Source organism: Entelurus aequoreus, linkage group LG07, assembly GCF_033978785.1.
Source record: "Entelurus aequoreus isolate RoL-2023_Sb linkage group LG07, RoL_Eaeq_v1.1, whole genome shotgun sequence".
Lineage (NCBI taxonomy): Eukaryota > Metazoa > Chordata > Actinopteri > Syngnathiformes > Syngnathidae > Entelurus > Entelurus aequoreus.
The window spans coordinates 81,757,279-81,782,278 of NC_084737.1; the positions used below are offsets into that span (position 1 = coordinate 81,757,279).

Consider the following 25,000-nt stretch of genomic DNA (forward strand, 5'->3'; position numbering starts at 1 on the left):
ATATGGGCTGCTTGCATTGCAGCAGGCCCATGATAATAAATAATAAATAATAAATAATAGTATGGGCTGCTTGCATTGCAGCAGGCCCATGATAATAAATAATAAATAATAAATAATAAATAATACATAATAAATAATAATATGGGCTGCTTGCATTGCAGCAGGCCCATGATAATAAATAATAAATAATAAATAATGAATAATAAATAATAATATGGGCTGCTTGCATTGCAGCAGGCCCATGATAATAAATAATAAATAATAAATAATAGTATGGGCTGCTTGCATTGCAGCAGGCCCATAATAATAAATAATAAATAATAAATAATAATATGGGCTGCTTGCATTGCAGCAGGCCCATGATAATAAATAATAAATAATAGTATGGGCTGCTTGCATTGCAGCAGGCCCATAATAAAAAAGTGTATTATTTTGGGAGCAATGACAGTTTTAAAGTCGACAAAACCGCCAACGTTTTCTTGTATTTTTAAAATGTGCCAGGGGCCACACTTTGTAAACACTGTTTGTGTTGTCAAAGTTCAAGTTAAAGTAGCAATGATAGTCACACACACACACACACACACACACACACACACACACACACACACACACACACACTAGGTGTGGCCAAATTATTCTCTGCATTTGACCCATCACCCTTGATCACCCCCTGGGAGGTGAGGGGAGCAGTGAGCAGCAGCGGTGGCCGCGCCCGGGAATCATTTTTGGTGATTTAACCCTCAATTCCAATTGTCCAGACTACCCTCACGCTGTTTGTGTTGTCCAGACTACCCTCACGCTGTTTGTGTTGTCCAGACTACCCTCACGCTGTTTGTGTTGTCCAGACTACCCTCACGCTGTTTGTGTTGTCCAGACTACCCTCACGCTGTTTGTGTTGTCCAGACTACCCTCACGCTGTTTGTGTTGTCCAGACTACCCTCACGCTGTTTGTGTTGTCCAGACTACCCTCACGCTGTTTGTGTTGTCCAGACTACCCTCACGCTGTTTGTGTTGTCCAGACTACCCTCACGCTGTTTGTGTTGTCCAGACTACCCTCACGCTGTTTGTGTTGTCCAGACTACCCTCACGCTGTTTGTGTTGTCCAGACTACCCTCACGCTGTTTGTGTTGTCCAGACTACCCTCACGCTGTTTGTGTTGTCCAGACTACCCTCACGCTGTTTGTGTTGTCCAGACTACCCTCACGCCATCAGGCTGACGTCGGCCAATCCGGGCGGGGAAAGGAAGGTTCTCATCGTGTTCACGGCGCCGAGCCAGCAGGACCGCGCTCGCTTCACCTCTGACCTCCGAGAGAGCGTGGCCGAGGTGCAGGACATGGAGAAGTACCGTCTGGAAGGTGAGTGCTCGGCGGTGTGGGCGTGTCCTCTGCTCATCTTTTGTCCCTCCCAACGCCGCCGCAGCCGAGCTGGAGAAGCAGAAAGGTGTGATGCGGCCCGCCCCGCTGACGGGGGGCGGAGCCATGCCGGGGGGCGGGCCCGGGGCGGAGGCGGTGAACGGCACCCTGGGCAGGCCCAGCCTGGATGACACGTACGCCTCGGTGGACGGACTCAAACGCACGGCGCTCAGCTCCTCCCTCAGGGACCTCTCGGAGACAGGTGAGCAGGCCCCGCCCCTTTTTCTTCCTGCCCAATACTTTGTTGTCCTTTCATGATGGCTCCTAAATGTGATGTCATAATAATGTCTTCTCTTCTTCACTGTGATTGGCCGACATGACACTGATGTTGCCTCACTGTGATTGGCCGACATGACACTGATGTTGCCTCACTGTGATTGGCCGACATGACACTGATGTTGCCTCACTGTGATTGGCCGACATGACACTGATGTTGCCTCACTGTGATTGGCCGACATGACACTGATGTTGCCTCACTGTGATTGGCCGACATGACACTGATGTTGCCTCACTGTGATTGGCCGACAGGAAAGCGAGGTCGCAGGAACAGTGTGGGCTCCCTGGACAGCACCATGGAGGTGAGTGTGGGTCTCAAAGTCTGTAACACGGCAGTAAAACGACTGATCATACAAAACAGAAGTCATGGTCGTGGACCCACTAGCTGCGCAAGCTAGCTCTCCAATCAGCTAAACAGACTCAATAACTCCACGCTGACGTTTTGGTGAATTTAGGAAAAGCAAAACAATACAATAAGAATGTCATTGTAAGTTAATAATACTAACACAGACACTCGTAAAGGTGTTAGCATGATAGCTAATGCTAAAGACGGCAGTTTCTTTACATTACGCTAGCACGTACGGTGTAGTAAGTACGAATTGTTTTAGTCGTATTGCAAAACTTACAAGCGTTGCCTGGAGTGATGAATGGAGAATCCTTTCAAGTAGAAACGCTATGGACAGTTTTACTTCCGGTACAAGGAATTAAAACAGGAAGTAGATTTTCAACCCGCAACACCTGCAGTGAGCAAACCCGTCCAAAAGGTGGCGCCATAGCACAAACAACAACACACCTTTTTAGGGGTTTTTTTCAGTGTTCTACGAAAACTATTTGTTGAATACAAAACAGTATAGCCGTTAGAGAAGAAACAAGTTTAAATTAGCTGCAACTTTTTGTAGGCCGCAGGGACTTCTGGTCTGGAATTGACACTATGTATGATATCATGTTATACACACATACAGTAGATAATGGTATTGACACTATGTATTATATCATGTTATACACACATAGATAATGGCCCCCAAACGCATTCTTATCTGCCAGTGTGGCCCCCGAGTGGAAACAATTGTTGATATTATGTTGTTAGCATAGAACATTCTTTGTGTTTTTAATGATCCACATGTTGTCTCACTGGACTCTCAGGGTTCCATCATCAGCAGCCCCCGGCAGCACCAGCAGTACCACCCTGGGGGCGTCCTGGCCTACAGCCCCATGATGGCGCCCCCGTCCCCGGCAGCCTACCGGCCGCACCGCCCTACTCAGAGCCCCGGTACGGGGGTGGGTGGTGGGCCGGGGCTCTGTCACAACCAGGGATCGTTGAGCATCTCCCCGCTCGTAAGCGGGGGCGTGGCTGGGGGCGGCGGCGGGATGGCGATGGTTGCCGGGCCGAGTGGCGGCGGCGGCCGGCTGGGGAACTTTTTCGGCAGCCGACGAGGGAAAGTTCCTGGTCCCCTGACGATGACTTCGCCGACGCCACAGAGTCCCCTGAGTCCCCTGATGATATCCTCCCCGCCCCACTACCCTGCTCCCGAGCCGCCCATCGCCCACCCTTCCTCCCCTTCCCCATGCCCCTCCCCATCGGGCAACCTCGGCCAGTCGGACCCGGGAGGCCCGGGCGGGGCGCCGTCCAAGCTCCAGGCTTTGCACGCCCAGTATTGCCACGGCAACAGTGGAGGAGGCGGAGTCAGTGGGCATCAGCCGCAGCAGACTCCTCCCCCGCCTTACAACCATCATCACCGCTACCACATGCAGAGCGTCCCCCAGCACCACCCCCTTATGCAGCGGGTGTCGGTCCCGCGGCGCCAGGGCCCGTCCAGCTGCGCCGTGTCCCACATGCAGCAGCGGGTCCAGCACGGCGCCGCCCAGCACCAACGCTACAGCGCAGTCTCTGGTTTCATCACACCCCCGCCACTGTCCCCGCACTCGCCTCTTACCCCACACGGACTTTACCACTCCCATCCCCGCGGCGGCGCCAAGTTGCCGCTCACCATCTCGCACTCACAGCCCCACCCCCACGCTCACTCTCACAACCACTCCCCGCTCAGCTTGTCTCCCACCGCCACCCCGTCCACTCACTTCATCTTTTCCGCGCCTCCGCCGCAGACCCCGTCGGCGCGCCTCGTCACCCAGACGCCGTCGCAGCCCTACGGCCCCCAGTACCCGCAGCTCTCCTCCATCCCGCCCCCGCCGCCGCACTCCCCGCTACCGCCGCCGTCTGCTGCGCCGCTCTCCCCGCACCCAGGGGCGGCGGGCGGCCCGGGGCCCAAGTCGAAACCGGTCAGTCGGATCAGCACAGTCGTGTGAGGAGCCTGAGGGCGAGGGTGGCGAGCGACCATCGTGGGGCAGCGCTGAGAGGAAGCCGGCGGAGGAGGAGGAGAGCGGGCGGGCAAGTGCAGACGTATCAAAATGGCCGCCTGGTGAGACGGCGAGCGCTTAAAGCGGGGAAGAGGAAGTTACTTAGCCTGTGTTATTTCCACCTCCACTGCCCCCGCGGTTAGCGCCGCCTTCTTTCAACTTACTGCAAACTGGACTGGTCCCTTGAGCGGCCAGCGGGGGGCGTTGTGCTTAGTTTGTGTCCTTGATTGACAGCCATGCATGTCTTGCGCAATAGCTACTGAGTGTCCACGCTTATGCAGGGAATAGGGGGGCGGAGTTGGTGACCCCATAGCCCCGCCCCCAAAGTCAGTCAAGTTCTTTTGTAACTTTGAAAAGCCATCAAACTAAAAGTCTTTTTGTTTTTTTACCTCCGTGCTTTGTGGAGTTGTTGTGTTGGCTCACAGGGTTGGTAGATCACTTATATGAAGAAATATAAATATATATTAACCTAAACCCCGCCCACTTGGAACATTCATAGTGTGTTCTATTTTCTACGTGTTGCCAAGGGAGGAGATTAGCGTGCTACAAGGTGCCAAACAGGGTGCATTCTGGGAAACAGAGTCTCTTTTTGTTCCAGACAAATAATCATAACAATCCTGGTTTTAATGGTTTCAAACAGGTTTAATGGTTTCAAACAGGTTTAATGGTTTCAAACAGGGGTCCCAAACTACGGCTCCAGACCACCAGTGTCCCAAGTTTAGTTTTGATGTTGTATAATCTGTCCTGTCAGCCATCAAACCATCTTGTTGACGTACAAACCTCAACACCTGTGAAGTTGTCACTTTGTGTAAATGCTAAATAACAACTAATCCTTTTCCACTTACATTCAATTGAATAGACAACATATTTCATGTTCACACTGAGAAACTTTCTTCTTTATTGCAAATAATCATGAACTCAGAATTGAATGGCAACATGTTTCAAGTGGCAAAAAAGAGTGCTAAAGTTGAGGAATGCTCATCAAAGACTTATTTGGAACATCCCACAGGTGAGCAGGCTAATTGGGAACAGGTGGGTGCCATGATTGGGTATAAAAGTAGATTCCATGAAATGCTCAGTCGTTCACAAACAAGGACGGGGTGAGGGTCACCACTTTGTCAACAAATGCCTGAGCAAATTGTTGAAGAACAACATTTCTCAACAAGGAATTGAGGTATTTCACCATCTACACTCCTGTGGTGGAAATGTCCGAATCTTAAACAGGAACAAAAGAGAATTTGTTACAAGAGATTGATTTCATCATAATCAGATGGTACAAGGTTGGATTGGGTTGCCATGATTACAGACAACGTTCCTGGAGACGTTGGGTGATGCGCTCTCGTGAACGAGCGCACACACAAGACTTGGTCCAACGTGGTTAGTTATGCGCTCCCTGATGGTCAGAGTCCAGCATAACAAACATCTTATGTAACATGTACAATGTCATAACAACAACCAGGAGAACGTGTACATTGTCAGGGTGACCCGCCCAGCCATGTCCTCCCTTGGTTCATTCCGACCTCGCTCTCTTTCTGGACTTTGACAGACAATGTCTACATGCCTGGCAATCTTCTCCTTCCAGCTGACACATTGCATCTCTTCCAAGGAGATTCACAGTAAAAGGTCAGAAATGCATCTACACTCCGTAATATCATCAAAAGGTTCAGAGAATCTGGAGAAATCACTGCACGTAAGCCATGATATTACACACCTTGGATGCCTCAGGAACACTTCAGAAAACCACTGTCATTAACTACAGTTGGTCGCTACATCTGTAAGTGCAAGCTAAAACTCTACTATGCAAAGCCAAAGCCATTTATCAACAACACCCAGAAACGCTTCGCTGGGCCTGAGCTCATCTAAGAGGGACTGATGCCAAGTGGAAAAGTGTTCTGTGGTCTGACGAGTCCACATTTCTAATTGTTTTTGGAAACTGTGGACCAAAGAGGAAAAGAACCATCCGGACTGTTCTAGGGTGAAAGTGTAAAAGGCGGCATGTGTGATGGTATGGGGGTGTATTAGTGGTCAAGACATGTTCTAGGGTGAAAGTGTAGAAGGCAGCATGTGTGATGGTATGGGGGTGTATTAGTGGTCAAGACATGTTCTAGGGTGAAAGTGTAAAAGGCAGCATGTGTGATGGTATGGGGGTGTATTAGTGGTCAAGACATGTTCTAGGGTGAAAGTGTAAAAGGCAGCATGTGTGATGGTATGGGGGTGTATTAGTGGTCAAGACATGTTCTAGGGTGAAAGTGTAGAAGGCAGCATGTGTGATGGTATGGGGGTGTATTAGTGGTCAAGACATGGGTAACTTACACACCTGTGAAGGCACCATTAATGCTGAAAGGTACATACAACATATGTTGTTATCATGGACGCCCCTGCTTATTTCAATAAGACAATGCCAATTACAACAGCGTAACTATGTAGTAAAAGAGTGCGGGTACTAGACTGGCCTGCCTGTAGTCCAGACATTGAAAATGTGTGGCAGCTAAAATATGAGAAGGGAGACTGTTGAACAACTTAAGCTGTACATCAAGCAAGAATGGGAAAGAATTCCACTTGAAAAATGTGTCTCCTCACTTCCCAAACCTTTACTGAGTGTTGTTCAAAGGAAAGGCCATGTAACACAGTGGTAAAAATGCCTTTTTTGACATGTGTTGCTGCCATCTAATTCTAACTTCATGATTATTTGCAAAAAAGAAGAAAGTTTCTCAGTGTGAACATGAAATATCTTGTCTTTGCAGTCTATTCAATTGAATATAAGTTGAAAATGATTCTCTTTTTATTTACCATTTATTTACCATTTATTTACCATTATATATACATATATGTATATATACAATTAATCAATACAAATATATATATACATCCACATACATACATACATATATACGTATATATATATATATGTATGTATGTATGTATATACGTATGTATAATTGTATTATTTTGACCTAATGTGGCCCCGAGTCTAGAAGTTTGAGGACCCCTGATGTCACATAAGTCAGCACCAAGGACAAATAACAGTTGGGAGCGTCATTGTCTGTGAACACACAGTAGGGGGTAGTGTTGCTTGTGTTGGCAGAAAGTTCAGTGATGCTAAGAGTGGATGTAAACAAGGTGCCTTGTGACAGCAAAGACTACTCACATTCCCTAATCACTCAATCACTTGTTCCTTTTTTTCATTTACTCTGAAATATTTGGGCTAAAAAAAAGAACATGAGAGCTGGACTTAATATGGACTATATATTGTTGTTTATGCACTTTGACCATGTGTTTCACTGGTGCATGATGGGAAATGAAGCTGTGAATGCAAATATTGATGTTGTGTACATAAGATGTGCTTGTTTTTCTTCCATGTGGCCAAACTGTCCTTCACACAAGGTGTTAGGTACTGTCCTTCACACTAGGTGTTAGGTACTGTCCTTCACACTAGGTGTTAGGTACTGTCCTTCACACAAGGTGTTAGGTACTGTCCTTCACACCAGGTGTTAGGTACTGTCCTTCACACAAGGTGTTAGGTACTGTCCTTCACACCAGGTGTTAGGTACTGTCCTTCACACCAGGTGTTAGGTACTGTCCTTCACACCAGGTGTTAGGTACTGTCCTTCACACCAGGTGTTAGGTACTGTCCTTCACACAAGGTGTTAGGTACTGTCCTTCACACCAGGTGTTAGGTACTGTCCTTCACACCAGGTGTTAGGTACTGTCCTTCACACCAGGTGTTAGGTACTGTCCTTCACACCAGGTGTTAGGTGAGGACGGCGTGCCTCTTAAGTCCATCACTCTTTGCAACACAAGACTTGTTGTAGAATAATGTTGATATTCTCCAAAACAAGGACAATATTTCTTTGTTTTCTACTTTCCTTGTGTCCTAGCATGTAAGTCAACATGCTGACTGAGCACCAGTCACTTGTATGCACGTCTTATGTGCTTGAAATGATGACATCACTCCCAGTACTTCCCACATGGACCTAAATGGGCTGCCGAGTCGTCATCACGTGAGACGTGAACAAGCGTTTCTGCGGGGGGGAGTCAACGTATTTACACAGGAAGTTACGCAATGTCAGCTGACTTTCATCTAATTTGATCAATCATTTCATATATTATAAACATAGTACTGTCCAATTATTATTTGTTTTTATTATTCTATGATTTAAATTAACTTGAAAAAAAAGAGACCCCAATATTTTGACACAAAAAGCAAATTTATCCTCAGAATTTCATGAACTTTTCTTTTTTACTTCAATGTCCGTCATTTATTTGCTCAAAACCTGGTTGAAGTGTTATCTAAAGACCTGTGGAGCTTTATTTTGAAGGGAAATGTGGCCATACCGCTCATTTTCTTCCCTCATCCGATACCAAGTAAAATTCAGGTTGGTATCGATGATACCAGTCCGATACTTTGTGCGTATAAACGTGTCTAAAAGTTGTGTATTTTCAAATAATAACATGTCTATCTAAAATGTAAAAAAAAAAAGAGCAATACATGGGAATGAGAAAAAGCTGGACATTTAAATGATGAATGAATAATAATACACTTAGTCAAAGGTGTGTCTTTAGAAGTATATGATCATTTTGTAGTATTTCTTTTTGTATTAAGAAATATCACAAAGGCCCCCAGACTGATTGACCTTCTGTGGAAAAACAACCCTAATCAAAATCAGAAGCTCTCCAAATTAAAATATACTTAAATATAAACAAAGTTTAGTCAGTTAATTAAAACATAAATAACACTAAATTATAAATTGATTTAAATCATAACCAACACTGATGATTGTGTAACTGAACATTTTAGAACAGGCAGAATTATGGACGGACTCCGTTACGCAGTAAACGTTTGGACACTAAAGTATCAAAAGTATTGACAGTTTGATTGGAGGATCAATATTACAGCATAAAGATCTGATATCGATATGTCAGTATGGATCGGCACGTCACCGTATCACTGACCTTGTCACATATGAACTGACCTTGTCACATATGAACTGACCTTGTTACATATGAACTGACCTTGTTACATATGAACGCTGCCTTCAGGTTCATGTCAGGAGCGCAAAATAAATCAATGCCAAACATCATTTTTACAAAATTCTAAATAAATGAGTAGATTAATCTGTAGGTGTGCATCATACACCACAATGTACACAAACATGACACCACAATGTACACAAACATGGAGGTGTGTATCATACACCACAACGTACACAAACGTGGACAATTGAAGACAAGAGCAATTGTTGGCAGCAGGAACTAACCACCACATTTTTCATTTTGGAACAAATCTTTTCTAAATGCTGCTTTATTTTATTTTATCCCTTTTCTTTTTGGAAAAAAAAACCCCGCAGGTGTGATGAAATGAAATGACAAATGTTGTGTTTGGTTCTGAGCTGGTACGTGTACAATAGTTCTGAGCTGGTACGTGTACAATAGTTCTGAGCTGGTACATGTACAATAGTTCTGAGCTGGTACGTGTACAATAGTTCTGAGCTGGTACGTGTACAATAGTGTTTGTGTCCACACAGATGATTTTTACTGTATATAAATATCATACTTGTGACCTTGTTTTTGACATTGGAGAGACAATGTGGAAATATTTATTGCTCTGAACATATAAAACATCTGTTCATGTTGATGGAATCAAAAGTTTTGTATTTTTTTGTCATGATTGTACAAACAGAAGTAGACTGACAGTACAAATAAAAGTAGACTGACAGTACAAATAAAAGTAGACTGACAGTACAAATAAAAGTAGACTGACAGTACAAAGCAGTGACGTGCAGTCAGGTGAGGCAGGGGAAGGCGGGGCCTCACCTGACATCATGGAAAGAAAAAAAATGTAAAAAGTAAAAAAAATAATTAAATTGTTATATGTATCCAGTGATTATACTATAAAGTTATTTTCCATTAAACTTCACCAGTTTTAGATTATTATTATTCAAAATCACTGAATTTTCACATTTGCCGTTGAAATAGTGAGAAGAGACGGTGCGGTGATCAGCAGCCAGTTGAGGCGTCACTCAGTTGTGCCTCACCATGGATTGCGCAATGACTGGGCTAACTGCTGGCCTGCTGTGCAGTGAGAGCGTATTGCTATATGAATTATATTATACATTTCCATAGTTGAGTTAGCAGAGTTATATAATGTACAGTGTATTTTGTCAACAACTGTATGTGTGTAACGTATTTCTTGTGCTGAGCATTCATAAAACTGCTGCGAAGACACACTGGCTGAGGCTCGCAGTAATCCCGCCTCCTGGTGGTAGAGAATGCACCCCCGCCGTAGAATGCACCCCCTGACGGGAGTGTTGTTTCAACTAAAGCCCACACTTAAACTTTCCACGTGCAAGATTGAATCTATTTAAAAAAGTTATTTAATAAGAAGCCAAAAAAACAATAATGTTGGTGTTGGAGGAGTTTCTATATTTCCAACACCGTCGTGCAAAGAAAAGAGGCCAAAGAAAGTAAGAAACAATACAAAATAGATAAAAATGTGTACAAAATATGTGGTTCATCTAAACAAATGAAATCCCTTCAATGTGGACAATAATGTAATGATTCTAATAATTCCATTATTTTACAAGATTTGATTCATTTAAAAGCATTCATCCAATGGTAGAATGGAGGTCTTCCACTTCCGCGTCTACTTCAGCATGGAGATCCGTGATTGGACAAAAGAAGGCACTGCTGTAAAGAGAGGAGTGCTGATTGGTTGATATGAGGAGGAGCAGCAGGGAGACATTTTCCGGTTTAACGTTTCTTCAACATGTTAAATGCAGTTAATATTTATTAATAACATTGATCATATTGTTTTATTTTTACAGTTGTTATTCGTTCTGTTTGCTAAGGTAAGTGCCGTTTTAGCGTGGCTTTCTTTTCCTCAATTTCCGCATTCGGAAGTCTTCGGTTCAACATGTCGGCACATGATTGGCCAAATGTTGACTTTGTGTAAGAAGCGCTGCGCTGATTGGTTGAACGGTCGGACAACGTTGGCACCGTCGGGAACGAGCTTTAGCCTTAAACATGATTATTTTAGGGAACAGCAAATGCATTCACATAATAATATTACAATCAAATGCATTCACATAATAATATTACAATCAAAATAATGTGATAACCATCAAATAAATAATAGACAGGAGGGGCGAAAAAAGGTCGTTGTCGGCAGGATTCGAACCTGCGCGGGGAGACCCCAATGGATCACTAGTCAGTTAACTTCTAGTCCATCGCCTTAACCACTCGGCCACGACAACACGATAGTCTTTTCACAACTTTGTCACTATGTAAACTATTAATATAGTGTGATATGTGCTAACGCGGTACAAACAACGAATAGCCGACTGTAAAAATAAAACATTTCATTTTCTTTCGTGTATCAATTTCTGTAGTTAAACCGGAAGTTGTTCTTCTTTGTGGGTGCTGTCACGCCAATTTTCTTCGCATTACAAAAACCTTCCTATCCCCCATTTACTTCCGGGGTAATTTCCTCCTATGTCATTTCCTCTTACTTACGTCATTTCCTCTTACGTCTTTGACAGCGATCGATAGCACTTCGGCTTTGACTGCCCGTCGCTGTTTTTTTTAATTTTTTATAATATAGCGTTAACAAAACGTCTGTATTAATCGGACAAATTAACTTGAGGATATTCCTGACTGCACATTTGACTCGTGGACATATGCGGAAATGAATAACAGTGTACAATAAGTTAATTGTACACTGGGGGGCTTGTAGGGGGGAAAAATTGGGCGTGACAGTGCCGGTAATCAATCACCGAATCCGGAAGAAGACGAAGAAGAAATGTGCTGATTTTTTTTTATATATATATATATATTTTTAAAAATTTTTAATTGAACAACAAACATACATTTATAATTCACTTAACAGTCAAGGCACTATCAACAACAAGGAAATAAAACAAAAGCAAATACAGATAGAGTATTAAATATATATTATTTATTTATTAAATTTTTTTGTCATAAAAAAATACAATCATGTGTGCTTCCGGACTGTATCCCTGCAGACTGTATTGATCTATATTGATATATAATGTAGGAACCAGAAATATTAATAACAGAAAAAAACCACCTTTTTGTGCAAATGAGTGTGAATGAGTGTAAAAGGGGGGGGGGGGGGGGGGGGGGTTTGGGTTGGTAAATTTCTTGTGAATCAGAATCAGAATCAGAATAGATTTATTGCCATTGTTTGAGAACGGGTTCACAAACTAGGATTTTTTCTTGGTGCAATGGTGCAACATAAAACACAGATTTGGTATTAGAATGAGCTGTGACTGAGCTATCAGATAGACTTAGAAGGAATTCAAGGAATTCAAGGAGCTACTGTTAGGAGTTATTGTTCATTTGCCTGATGGCCGAGGGGAAAAAAGTGTTCAGGTGGCGGGAGGTGTGGGTCTGGATGGAGCGTAGTCTCCTGCCTGAGGGGAGAGGGGGAGAATAGTTTGTGTCCAGGGTGAGAAGAGTCAGCTGTGCGGCCCAGTACCAATCGATCCACGGATCGGTACCGGGCCGCGGCCCGGTGGTTGGGCACCACTGCACTAAGGGACAAATTGTACAGTCTTAGGTAGGTGATGTAGTTTAAAGGCAATTTTAGGGAAGGGGAAAACAATAAAGAATGTAGCAGGCTCTAATGGGATATCTTAAGATCACAGGTTTAATACTTAAAGTCTTTGAATTTACAACCCCCTGTCGCTGTTTTGTACTGTTTTTGTACTTACTTTGATTATTATTTATCAACTGTTTGTAAATGTTGAAATTTATAAACAAAGGTTTATAAAATTTAAAAAAATTAAAATTAAAAATAAATAATTGAAATAAACACGTTTATATCACCTTTATTTGATTTATTTTAATATATATATATATATATATATATATATATATATATATATATATATATATATATATATATATATATATATATATATATATATATATATATATATATATATATATATATATATATATATATATATATATATATATATATATATATATATATATATATTTCTCTCCCCTTTTGTGGTGTGTGGTTTTGTGTAAATACACACTTGATATGTACATACCAACATAGTGGGGTACACACTGGATGCATACAGTAGGTGGCGGTGTGCACCTGTAACGTTGGTTGCGACCCGCCATAAACTAAAGTGAAGAAGAAGAATCCGGAAGTAGACGAAGAAGACGACAACTTTAGTTGTTCGTAAGTTAGTAAGTCCTTCATGTGGTAAGTTACATCTTTTATATTCCATGACTTTATATTATTGTGCACGCACATGAAGCAAACATGTTGACGATGGTGACGAGGAAAACTTGATGTTTGTAGAAGAAACAACCGCCATGCTCGTCAACATGCTAGCTAATGCTAACTAGGTGCTAGCTAATGCTAACTAGTGTCTTCAAAGTGCTTCTTTTTTTCTTTATTTGGCTTTAACAACATTGTAGATATTAAATTATGTCTTTATTTGGTTTCACAACATTGTAGCTATTAAATTAAACATTTCACAACATTGTAGATATTAAATTGTGTCTTTATTTGGTTTCACAACATTGTAGATATTAAATTAAACATTTCACAACATTGTAGATATTACATTATTTCTTTATTTGGTTTCACAACATTGTAGATATTACATTATTTCTTTATTTGATTTCACAACATTGTAGATATTAAATGATGTCTTTATTTGGTTTCACAACATTGTAGATATTACATTATTTCTTTATTTGGTTTCACAACATTGTAGACATTACATTATTTCTTTATTTGTCTTTCACAACATTGTAGATATTAAATTAAACTTTTCACAACATTGTAGATATTACATTATTTCTTTATTTGGTTTCACAACATTGTAGTTATTAAATTAAACATTTCACAACATTGTAGATATTACATTATTTCTTTATTTGGTTTCACAACATTGTAGATATTAAATGATGTCTTTATTTGGTTTCACAATATTGTAGATATTACATTATTTCTTTATTTGGTTTCACAACATTGTAGTTATTAAATCAAACATTTCACAACATTGTAGATATTACATTATTTCTTTATTTGGTTTCACAACATTGTAGACATTACATTATTTCTTTATTTGTCTTTCACAACATTGTAGATATTAAATTAAACTTTTCACAACATTGTAGATATTACATTATTTCTTTATTTGGTTTCACAACATTGTAGTTATTAAATTAAACATTTCACAACATTGTAGATATTACATTATTTCTTTATTTGGTTTCACAACATTGTAGATATTAAATGATGTCTTTATTTGGTTTCACAATATTGTAGATATTACATTATTTCTTTATTTGGTTTCACAACATTGTAGTTATTAAATCAAACATTTCACAACATTGTAGATATTACATTATTTCTTTATTTGGTTTCACAACATTGTAGACATTACATTATTTCTTTATTTGTCTTTCACAACATTGTAGATATTAAATTAAACTTTTCACAACATTGTAGATATTAAATGAAACACATGTCATGGTGAGGAGAGCAAAAAGGCACATTTTTAGAGAAAAGCCTGACATGTTCACACTAAAAGCTATTAATAAAGTTAAAAGGCAACATTAACGAACTGTTCCAACTGGGCTTCAGCCAAAGAAGTGACCAAAATAATACAAATAAATAACTAAATGGGCAAAACAAAACAAAAACAATTTTTCTTGGGACAATATACTTTTGGGGGACATATACAGCTACAGTTTCAACTTAAATAATACAATCAAAGTTTACTTATATAGCCCTAAATCACAAGTGTCTCAAAGGGCTGCACAAGCCACAATCCTGGGCTCAGATCCCACATCAGGGCAAGGAAAAACTCAACCCAATAGGATGACAATGAGAAGCCTTGGAGGGGACCGCAGATGTGGGGAGACTCCAATCCATTGTGGATCTAGTTAATAGTGTGAGAGTCCAGTCCATAGTGGATCTAGTTGATAGTGTGAGAGTCCAGTCCATAGTGGATCTAGTTAATAGTGTGAGAGTCCAGTCCATAGTGGATCTAGTTGATAGTGTGAGAGTCCAGTCCATAGTGGATCTAGTTAATAGTGTGAGAGTCCAGTCCATAGTGGATCTAGTTGATAGTGTGAGAGTCCAGTCCATAGTGGATCTAGTTGATAGTGTGAGAGTCCAGTCCATTGTGGATCTAGTTAATAGTGTGAGAGTCCAGTCCATAGTGGATCTAGTTGATAGTGTGAGAGTCCAGTCCAAAGAGACGGCAGATCAACTGGTCTAAAAAGGGGGTCTATTTAAAGGCTAGAGTATACAAATGAGTTTTAAGATGGGGCTTAAATGCTTCTACTGAGGTAGCATCTCTAACTGTTACTGCTAGAACATTCCAGAGTACTGGAGCCCCAATAGAAAACACTCTAGCCCACAGACTTTTTTTGGGCTCTGGGAATCACTAATAAGTTTTTAGAAGGCAGATTTGTGTCCGGGACATATGGTACGATACAATCAGCAAGTTAGGATGGAGCTAGACCGTGTAGTATTTTATACCTAAGTAGTATTTTATACGTAAGTAGTAAAACCTTAAAGTCACATCTTAAGTGCACAGGAAGCCAGTGCACTTGAATACACTTAAAAAACCCACAGACAATCTGCCTTGAAAGTGAATATTTCATAATATTTTTAAACAATATTTATTGATAATTCAATAAAACTCCCAATTTCTCTCCTCTGTCAGTCAGTGTCAATCAGTAGTGCGTCGTACATGCTAGCAACCCGCGAGGCTACATTGTCAACATTTTGCTTCAAAATACTCAAGCTCGATGTGATCTGCAAAATGTTCCAGCGAGGAAGTTCCAGTTCTATACAATGTTCTTTTACATACATTCAATACGAGGATGATAACAGTTAGCATGCTAGCACCTAGCATACAAGATGGTGCTAAATAGTTTACAGTGGGCATAGTTGCAATTTCTCAGTAGTCTAAGAGATCAAATGTCGTCATGCCATGTAAGTATATATGACTTTAAATGATGACAACAGTTTAGCACCTTGCTAATAAGAGGCAACATGTCAAGTCTATTCCATTTGAACCAAAAATGATGGAAGCTTTCTTATTCATTTGAATCCAGCAAGTATGCTAAATGTCACACAGGTTGCCTTTGATGTGCTGAGGTGGGATCCCTGGATCCACACCCAGAAAGTTGTTGTGCCGAGGTGGGATCCCTGGATCCACACCCAGAAAGTTGTTGTGCTGAGGTGGGATCCCTGGATCCACACCCAGAAAGTTGTTGTGCTGAGGTGGGATCCCTGGATCCACACCCAGAAAGTTGTGCTGAGGTGGGATCCCTGGATCCACACCCAGAAAGTTGTTGTGCTGAGGTGGGATCCCTGGATCCACACCCAGAAAGTTGTTGTGCTGAGGTGGGATCCCTGGATCCACACCCAGAAAGTTGTTGTGCTGAGGTGGGATCCCTGGATCCACACCCAGAAAGTTGTTGTGCTGAGGTGGGATCCCTGGATCCACACCCAGAAAGAATATTGGAGGGCGGAGATGATGACTTTTCTTGCTTCCAGAGTGTAAACCGAGCCATGGCCGGTCCAGAGCTCCTGCTGGACTCCAGTATCCGTTTGTGGGTGGTGCTGCCCATCGTGGTCATCACCTTCCTGGTGGGGGTCATCCGCCATTACGTCACTCAGCTGCTGCACAGTGACAAGAAGGTGGACCTGGAGCAGGTCTCTGACAGGTGAGTGCGCTCGCTGTACGCCGTGATGCAACCATGTTGACACCATGTTGACACCACTTCAGGCAAACTGTCAAGATGCACCAAACTACGGTAATGAAGATCCTTTAGCAAACATGTAAATAGTCAACAATGGAGGCAGAATGATGACTCAGCACACAGGTGCCATTTAGCTAATGGGCCCCTGTGAATGAATATGGACAAAGTTTAGCTGACTTTGGCTGAAATAGTCATTAAATACACACTATATTGCCAAAAGTATTTGGCCAACTGGCCTTGACTGATATATGAAGTTGAAGTGCCATCCCATTCCTAAGCCATAGGGTTCAATATGATCTTTTGCAGCTATTACAGCTTCAACTCTTCTGGGAAGGCTGTCCACAAGGTTGCAGAGTGTGCTTATAGGAATTTGACCATTCTTCCAAAAGCGCATTGGTGAGGTCACACACTGATGTTGGTGGAGAAGGCCTGGCTCTCAGTCTCTGTTCGAATTCATCCCAAAGGTGTTCTATGGGTATTCAGGTCAGGACTCTGTGCAGGCCAGTCAAGTTCATTGTCATCCATGTCTTTATGGACCTTGCTTTGTGCACTGGCGCACAGTCATGTTGGTAGAGGAAGGGGCCCACTCCAAACTGTTCCCACAAGGTTGGGAGCATGGAATTGTCCAAAATGTTTTGCTATCCTGTAACATTCAAAGTTCCTTTCACTGGAACTAAGGGGCCAAGCCCAACTCCTAAAAAACAACCCTAAAACCACCATAATTCCTCCCCCACCAAATGCAGTCAGAAATGTAGCGTTCTCCTGGCGACCTCCAAAGCCAGACTGGTGCATCAGATTGCCAGATAGAAAAGTGTGATTCATCCGTCCAGAGAAGGCGTGTCCACTGCTCTAGAGTCCAGTGCTTTACACCACTGCATCCCACGCTTTGCATTGGACTTGCTGACCCTAACCCTATGACAGTTCCACGCTGGAAATCACTGAAAGCGGCCCATTCTTTCACAAACGTTTGTAGAAACAGTCTCCATTCATTAGTGCTTGATTTGATACACCAGTGTATCAACCCACACCAAAAAAGAATGACAAACACATTTCTAGAGAACATCTGCACTGTAACACAACATCAACACAACACAACAAATACCCAGAATCCCATGCAGCCCTAACTCTTCCGCTCAACCGACGCACGGAGAGGGGGGGGTTTGGTGGTAGCGGGGTTGTATAATGTAGACCGGAAGAGTTAGGGCTGCATGGGATTCTGGGTATTTGTTGTGTTGTGTTTATGTTGTGTTACGGTGCGGATGTTCTCCAGAAATGTGTTTGTCATTCTTTTTCGGTGTGGGTTCACAGTGTGGCACATATTTGTAACGTAACAGTGTTAAAGTTGTTTTATACGGACACCGTCAGTGTAAGCTGTGTGGCTGTTGAGCAAGTATGCCTTGCTGTTGCCTACTGGTGCAAGTAAAAGCAACATATAAGATGTGGCCGGGCTGGCACGCTGTTTGTAAATGCTATAGAGGACAATTACTGCAGTGCCATTAGGGCACGCCCTTGATTAAGTCATTAGAGTGAAAATAGGATAATATTTGCCCTGGGAGATTTCTAGGAGAGGCAGTCTCCTGGGAACATCGGGGGGGTCGTTAAGTATACTGGGAAAACCGAGAGGGTCGGCAAGTATGCAGCTGAGCCGCATCAGAGTGGTCAAAGAGCCGCACGCGGCTCCGGAGCCGCGGGTTGCTGACCCCTGATGTAATGTAATAGGAATTTAACGGTATCATGCTAAACCGCCGTAAAATTCCAGACGGTTAGTAATACCTTTTTACATTTTTAATCACAGAAAAAAACGGAAAACATTTTAGGCAACACTGCTTGCTTCCTGGAAAAGGAGTCACAGAAGCGCACTAACGTCATTTGACGTGAAAAAAGGCGGAAAGAAACTACTACTTTTCCAAAAAATAAAATGGACTCATAAAGCAAACATTTAACTGAAATAAATATTGAACATCTTACAGTGCATTGTTTTCCCTGATGAAAAAAGGAGGTCTGGACATCGTCCTTTTTTTGCCATCCCAACATTCTCCTTCAACCGTGGGCGTTGATGGGCTCATATTGCCTGTCTGAACTACCACAACGGGACATTAGGCTTTGTAATCATGATTTGTTACTCCTAACTTGTGTTACTTTGAGGAACTATGTCGATATTACAAGATGTTTCTTTTCTTCAGTCAGGTGCTCCTGCGCAGTCGCGTCCTGAGAGAGAATGGCAAATACATCCCCAGACAGGTCAGCCACTCTTGCATCACCCTTTCATCAGTTTGCCATCTTGGATGTCAAGGAAAAGCTACAATCCTTATGTGATGGATCACTTCCCAAAAGATAATGTTGTTCCCCAAAGTAGTGGTCACCATCTTGCCAGCGTGTCTAAGTTGTAGTTGACGGAAGTAGCGTTGCTATGTGCTCAATTACGTTAGCACGTTCAAATATGCACTCCTACAGACCTCACACATGGGAGCTTTTAGTAAGTAAGAATTGTTTGAGTTATATTGTATAAGGCACAAACGTTGCTTTGGAGTGATGAATGAAGAATCCATATGAGTAGAACCGCTATGGACGGCTGGAGGGGCACTTCTACTGCCGATTGAAAGCACTAAATGGAAGGACACTGCAGCACCTGCAGTAAGCAAACTCGTCCAAACAGATGGCGCCATAGCACAGACAATAAGACAACTTTAAAGGCCTACTGAAAGCCACTACTAGCGACCAAGCAGTCTGATAGTTTATATATCAATGATGACATCTTAACATTGCAACACATGCCAATACGGCCGGGTTAACTTATAAAGTGACATTTAAAACTTCCCGGGAAATATCCGGCTGAAACGTCGCGGTATGATGACGTATGCGCGTGACGAAGTCAGAGTAACGGAAGTTATGGTACCCCGTAGAATCCTATACAAAAAGCTCTGTTTTCATTTCATAATTCCACAGTATTCTGGACATCTTTTGCAGTTTGTTTAATGAACAATGAAGGCTGCAAAGAAGACAGTTGTAGGTGGGATCGGTGTATTAGCAGCGGACTACAGCAACACAACCAGGAGGACTTTGTTGGAGCGCTAGCCGCGCTAGCCGCCGACCTCACCTTGACTTCCTACGTCTCCGGGCCGCCAAACGCATTGGGTGAAGTCCTTCGTCCTTCTGCCAATCGCTGGAACGCAGGTGAGCACGGGTGTTGATGAGTAGATGAGGGCTGGCTGGCGTAGGTGGAGAGCTAATGTTTTTAGCATAGCTCTGTGAGGTCCCGTTGCTAAGTTAGCTTCAATGGCGTCGTTAGCACAGCATTGTTAACCTTCGCCAGCCTGGAAAGCATTAACCGTGTATTTACATGTCCACGGTTTAATAGTATTGTTGATTTTCTATCTATCCTTCCAGTCAGGGGTTTATTTCTTTTGTTTCTATATGCAGTTAAAGCACGATGCTATCACGTTAGCTCGTAGCTAAAGCATTTCGCCGATGTATTGTCGTGGAGATAAAAGGCACTGAATGTCCATTTGGCGTTCTGGACTCTCATTTTCAAGAGGATATAGTATCCCAGGTGGTTTAAAATACAAATCCGTGATCCACAATAGAAAAAGGAGAGAGTGTGGAATCCAATGAGCCAGCTTGTACCTAAGTTACGGTCAGAGCGAAAAAAGATGCGTCCATCACTGCCTCTCAAGTCCTTCACTGTAACGTTCCTCATCTACGAATCTTTCATCCTCGCTCAAATTAATGGGGTAATCATCACTTTCTCGGTCCGAATCTCTCTCGCTCCATTGTAAACAACGGAAAATTGTGAGGAATACTAGCTCCTGTGACGTCACGCTACTTCCGCTACAGGCAAGGCTTTTTTTTTATCAGCGAGCAAAAGTTGCCAACTTTATCGTCGATGTTCTCTACTAAATCCTTTCAGCAAAAATATGGCAATATCGCGAAATGATCAAGTATGACACATAGAATGGATCTGCTATCCCCGTTTAAATAAAAAAACAATCATTTCAGTAGGCCTTTAAAGTGTATTTGCTCGTTTTTTTGCATTATGGCCGCCAGTGAAAATCCATCAATTAGCCGCACCGTTTTATAAGCCGCAGGGTTCAAACTGTATGAAAAATGTGCGTAATTAACACTGCATGTTTTTTGTTGTCATAAAGAAATACAATCATGTGTGCTTACGGACTGTATCCCTGCAGACTGTATTGTTATATATTGATATATAATGTAGGAACAGAAAGAAACAACCCTTTTGTGTGAATGAGTGTGAATGGGGGAGAGAGGTCTTGTGGCTTGGTGCACTCATTGTAAGTGTATCTTGTGTCTTTTGTGGCTTGGTGCACTCATTGTAAGTGTATCTTGTGTCTTTTGTGGCTTGGTGCACTCATTGTAAGTGTATCTTGTGTCTTTTGTGGCTTGGTGCACTCATTGTAAGTGTATCTTGTGTCTTTTGTGGCTTGGTGCACTCATTGTAAGTGTATCTTGTGTATTTTGTGGCTTGGTGCACTCATTGTAAGTGTATCTTGTGTCTTTTGGCTTGGTGCACTAATTGTAAGTGTATCTTGTGTATTTTGTGGCTTGGTGCACTCATTGTAAGTGTATCTTGTGTCTTTTGGCTTGGTGCACTAATTGTAAGTGTATCTTGTGTATTTTGTGGCTTGGTGCACTCATTGTAAGTGTATCTTGTGGCTTGGTGCACTCATTGTAAGTGTATCTTGTGTATTTTGTGGCTTGGTGCACTCATTGTAAGTGTATCTTGTGTCTTTTGGCTTGGTGCACTAATTGTAAGTGTATCTTGTGTATTTTGTGGCTTGGTGCACTCATTGTAAGTGTATCTTGTGGCTTGGTGCACTCATTGTAAGTGTATCTTGTGTATTTTGTGGCTTGGTGCACTCATTGTAAGTGTATCTTGTGTCTTTTGGCTTGGTGCACTCATTGTAAGTGTATCTTGTGTCTTTTGTGGCTTGGTGCACTAATTGTAAGTGTATCTTGTGTATTTTGGCTTGGTGCACTAATTGTAAGTGTATCTTGTGTCTTTTGTGGCTTGGTGCACTAATTGTAAGTGTATCTTGTGTCTTTTGGCTTGGTGCACTAATTGTAAGTGTATCTTGTGTCTTTTGTGGCTTGGTGCACTAATTGTAAGTGTATCTTGTGTCTTTTGTGGCTTGGTGCACTCATTGTAAGTGTATCTTGTGTCTTTTGTGTTGATTTAATCATTGAAAAAAAAGTAAAGATTATTTTTAAAATTTCTTGTGCGGCCCGGTGGTTGGGGACCACCGATCTACACAATACATCCATCACTTTGACTTACATCAAGACATGAGTGAGCGTGCGAGCGACAGATAAGCCATGAAATAATGAAGTGGTCATGAAATGTAAGTCAGTGATTTATTTATTTATTTATTTATTTACTCTGACAAGTTGTTTCCTTTCCAAATGAACACACATGGAACCAAAATCTACACAAATGCTTGTGGATGATTGAATGATGACAACATGAATAGTGGATGATTGAATGATGACAACATAAATAACTGTTAGGAATGATCAAATGATGACAATATGAATAGTTGATGGATGATAAAATGATGACATGAATAGTTGATGGATGAATGACGGCAACATGAATAGTTGATGGATGAATGATGACAACATGAATAGTGAATGGGTGAATGACAACATGAGTAGTGGATGGATGAATGATGACAACATGAATAGTGGATGGGTGAATGACGACAACATGAATAGTTGATGAATGACAACATGAATGGATGGATGAATGATGACAACATGAATAGTTGATGGATGGATAATGGCAACGAGAATGGATGAATGATGACAACATGAATAGTTGATGGATGGATGATGACAACATGAATAGTTGATGGCTGGATGGCAACATGAATGAATGATAACAACATGAAAAGTTGATGGATGGACAACATGAATGGATGGATGATGACAACATGAATTGACTACATGAGTAGTTGATGGATAAATGGTGGCAACATGAATGGATGAATGATGACATCAATAGTTATGGCTGGGTGGTGACAACATGAATAGTGAAGGATGGTTGATACAAACATGAATGATGACAACATGAGTAGTTGATGGCTGGATGGTGGCAACATGAATGGATGAATGATGACAACATGAATAGTGATGGATGGATGATACAAACATGAATGATGACAACATGAGTAGTTGATGGCTGGATGGTGGCAACATGAATGGATGAATGATGACATCAATAGTGATGGCTGGGTGGTGACAACATGAATAGTGATGGATGGATGATACAAACATGAATGATGACAACATGAGTAGTTGATGGCTGGATGGTGGCAACATGAATGGATGAATGATGACAACATGAATAGTGATGGATGGATGATACAAACATGAATGATGACAACATGAGTAGTTGATGGCTGGATGGTGGCAACATGAATGGATGAATGACGACAACATGAATAGTGATGGCTGAATGGTGACAGCATGAGTAGTTGATGGCTGGATGGTGGCAACATGAATGGATGAATGATGACAACATGAATAGTGATGGCTGAATGGTGACAGCATGAGTAGTTGATGGATGGATGGTGGCAACATGAATGGATGGATGATGACAACATGAATAGTGGTGGATGGATGATGACAACATGAATGTGTGCTCACAGTCGTTCACCATGAGGAAACATTACTTCAACGATGCAGAGACGGGATTCTTCAAGAAGGTCAAGAGGAAGGTCGTCCCCAAAAACCCCATGACAGGTGAGGGTCATGTGACAGCTGAGTGTCATGTGACAGGTGAGTGTGATGTGACAGCTGAGGGTCATGTGACAGCTGAGGGTCATGTGACAGGTGAGGGTGATGTGACAGCTGAGGGTCATGTGACAGGTGATGTGACAGGTGATGTGAGTGTGATGTGACAGGTGAGTGTGATGTGACAGGTGAATGTGATGTGACAGGTGAGACTGATGTGACAGGTGATGTGACAGGTGATGTGACAGGTGATGTGACAGGTGAATGTGATGTGACAGGTGAGTGTGATGTGACAGGTGATGTGACAGGTGAGTGTGATGTGACAGGTGATGTGACAGGTGAGTGTGATGTGACAGGTGAATGTGATGTGACAGGTGATGTGACAGGTGATGTGACAGGTGAGTGTGATGTGACAGGTGATGTGACAGGTGAGTGTGATGTGACAGGTGAATGTGATGTGACAGGTGAGTGTGATGTGACAGGTGAGTGTGATGTGACAGGTGAGTGTGATGTGACAGGTGATGTGACAGGTGAGTGTGATGTGACAGGTGATGTGACAGGTGTGTGTGTGTTGCAGACAGCAGCATGCTGACAGACATGATGAAAGGCAACCTGACCAACGTTCTCCCCATGATTGTGATTGGAGGATGGATCAACTGGGCCTTCTCTGGATTTGTCATAAGTCAGTTGGTCACATGACGTGGGAGGAGCTTAGATCATGACATCATAACTCCACTCTCCTTCTCCAGCCAAGGTTCCTTTCCCCCTGACTCTGAGGTTCAAGCCCATGTTGCAGCGTGGCATCGACCTGCTGACGCTGGATGCCTCCTGGTGAGTGATGTGCAGGTGTGTGTGCATGGTGACTGATGCCTCCTGGTGAGTGATGTGCAGGTGACTGCTGCCTCCTGGTGAGTGATGTGCAGGTGACTGCTGCCTCCTGGTGAGTGATGTACAGGTGTGTGTGCATGGTGACTGGTGCCTCCTGGTGAGTGATGTGCAGGTGTGTGTGCATGGTGACTGATGCCTCCTGGTGAGTGATGTACAGGTGTGTGTGTGTGACACTGTGCTGTGTACAGGGTGAGTTCTGCATCCTGGTACTTCCTCAACGTCTTTGGTCTCAGGAGCATGTACAGCCTCATCCTGGGTCAAGACAACGGTGAGTCCCCCTCACCACTTAGTGTGTCCCCCTCACCACTTAGTGAGTCCCCCTCACCACTTAGTGTGTCCCCCTCACCACAACCCTCACCACTTTGTGTGTCCCCCTCACCACTTTGTGTCCCCCTCACCACCACCCTCACCACTTTGTGTGGCCACCACCACCCTCACCACTTTGTGTCCACCACCACCCTCACCACTTTGTGTGTCCCCCTCACCACCGCCCTCACCACTTTGTGTCCACCACCACCCTCACCACTTTGCGTGTCCCCCTCACC

General features: G+C 42.7%; 2 protein-coding genes and 1 non-coding gene across 9 annotated transcripts in view; 2 read left to right on the top strand and 1 right to left on the bottom strand.

Moving 5' to 3' along the window:
* Positions 1-9,676, top strand: part of LOC133654319 (IQ motif and SEC7 domain-containing protein 2-like) — a 129,297-nt gene extending 119,621 nt beyond the window's left edge. For all 6 annotated transcript variants that reach the window (XM_062054625.1, XM_062054623.1, XM_062054622.1 and 3 more), the window contains 4 exons: positions 1,194-1,355; positions 1,420-1,614; positions 1,941-1,990; positions 2,832-9,676. In XM_062054625.1, coding sequence (XP_061910609.1) covers positions 1,194-1,355; positions 1,420-1,614; positions 1,941-1,990; positions 2,832-3,992 — 1,568 coding nt within the window. In that variant the 3' untranslated portion in view covers positions 3,993-9,676. The remainder of the gene's footprint in view (positions 1-1,193; positions 1,356-1,419; positions 1,615-1,940; positions 1,991-2,831) is intronic.
* A 1,523-nt stretch (positions 9,677-11,199) lies between these two features.
* Positions 11,200-11,296, bottom strand: trnas-aga (transfer RNA serine (anticodon AGA)). Its single transcript is given in 2 exon segments — positions 11,200-11,244; positions 11,260-11,296. It is a non-coding gene; the product is annotated as a tRNA-Ser (tRNA).
* Positions 11,297-13,149: 1,853 nt separating this feature from the next.
* Positions 13,150-25,000, top strand: part of zgc:86609 (ER membrane protein complex subunit 3-like) — a 21,377-nt gene continuing 9,526 nt past the window's right edge. The window contains exons 1-7 of one of the 2 annotated variants that reach the window (XM_062054631.1): positions 13,150-13,284; positions 16,609-16,778; positions 18,998-19,055; positions 23,483-23,576; positions 24,145-24,249; positions 24,317-24,398; positions 24,644-24,723. In XM_062054631.1, coding sequence (XP_061910615.1) covers positions 16,624-16,778; positions 18,998-19,055; positions 23,483-23,576; positions 24,145-24,249; positions 24,317-24,398; positions 24,644-24,723 — 574 coding nt within the window. In that variant the 5' untranslated portion in view covers positions 13,150-13,284; positions 16,609-16,623. Of the gene's footprint in view, positions 13,285-16,608; positions 16,779-18,997; positions 19,056-23,482; positions 23,577-24,144; positions 24,250-24,316; positions 24,399-24,643; positions 24,824-25,000 lie in introns of both variants that reach the window. The other variant, XM_062054630.1, reaches the window with a different exon arrangement.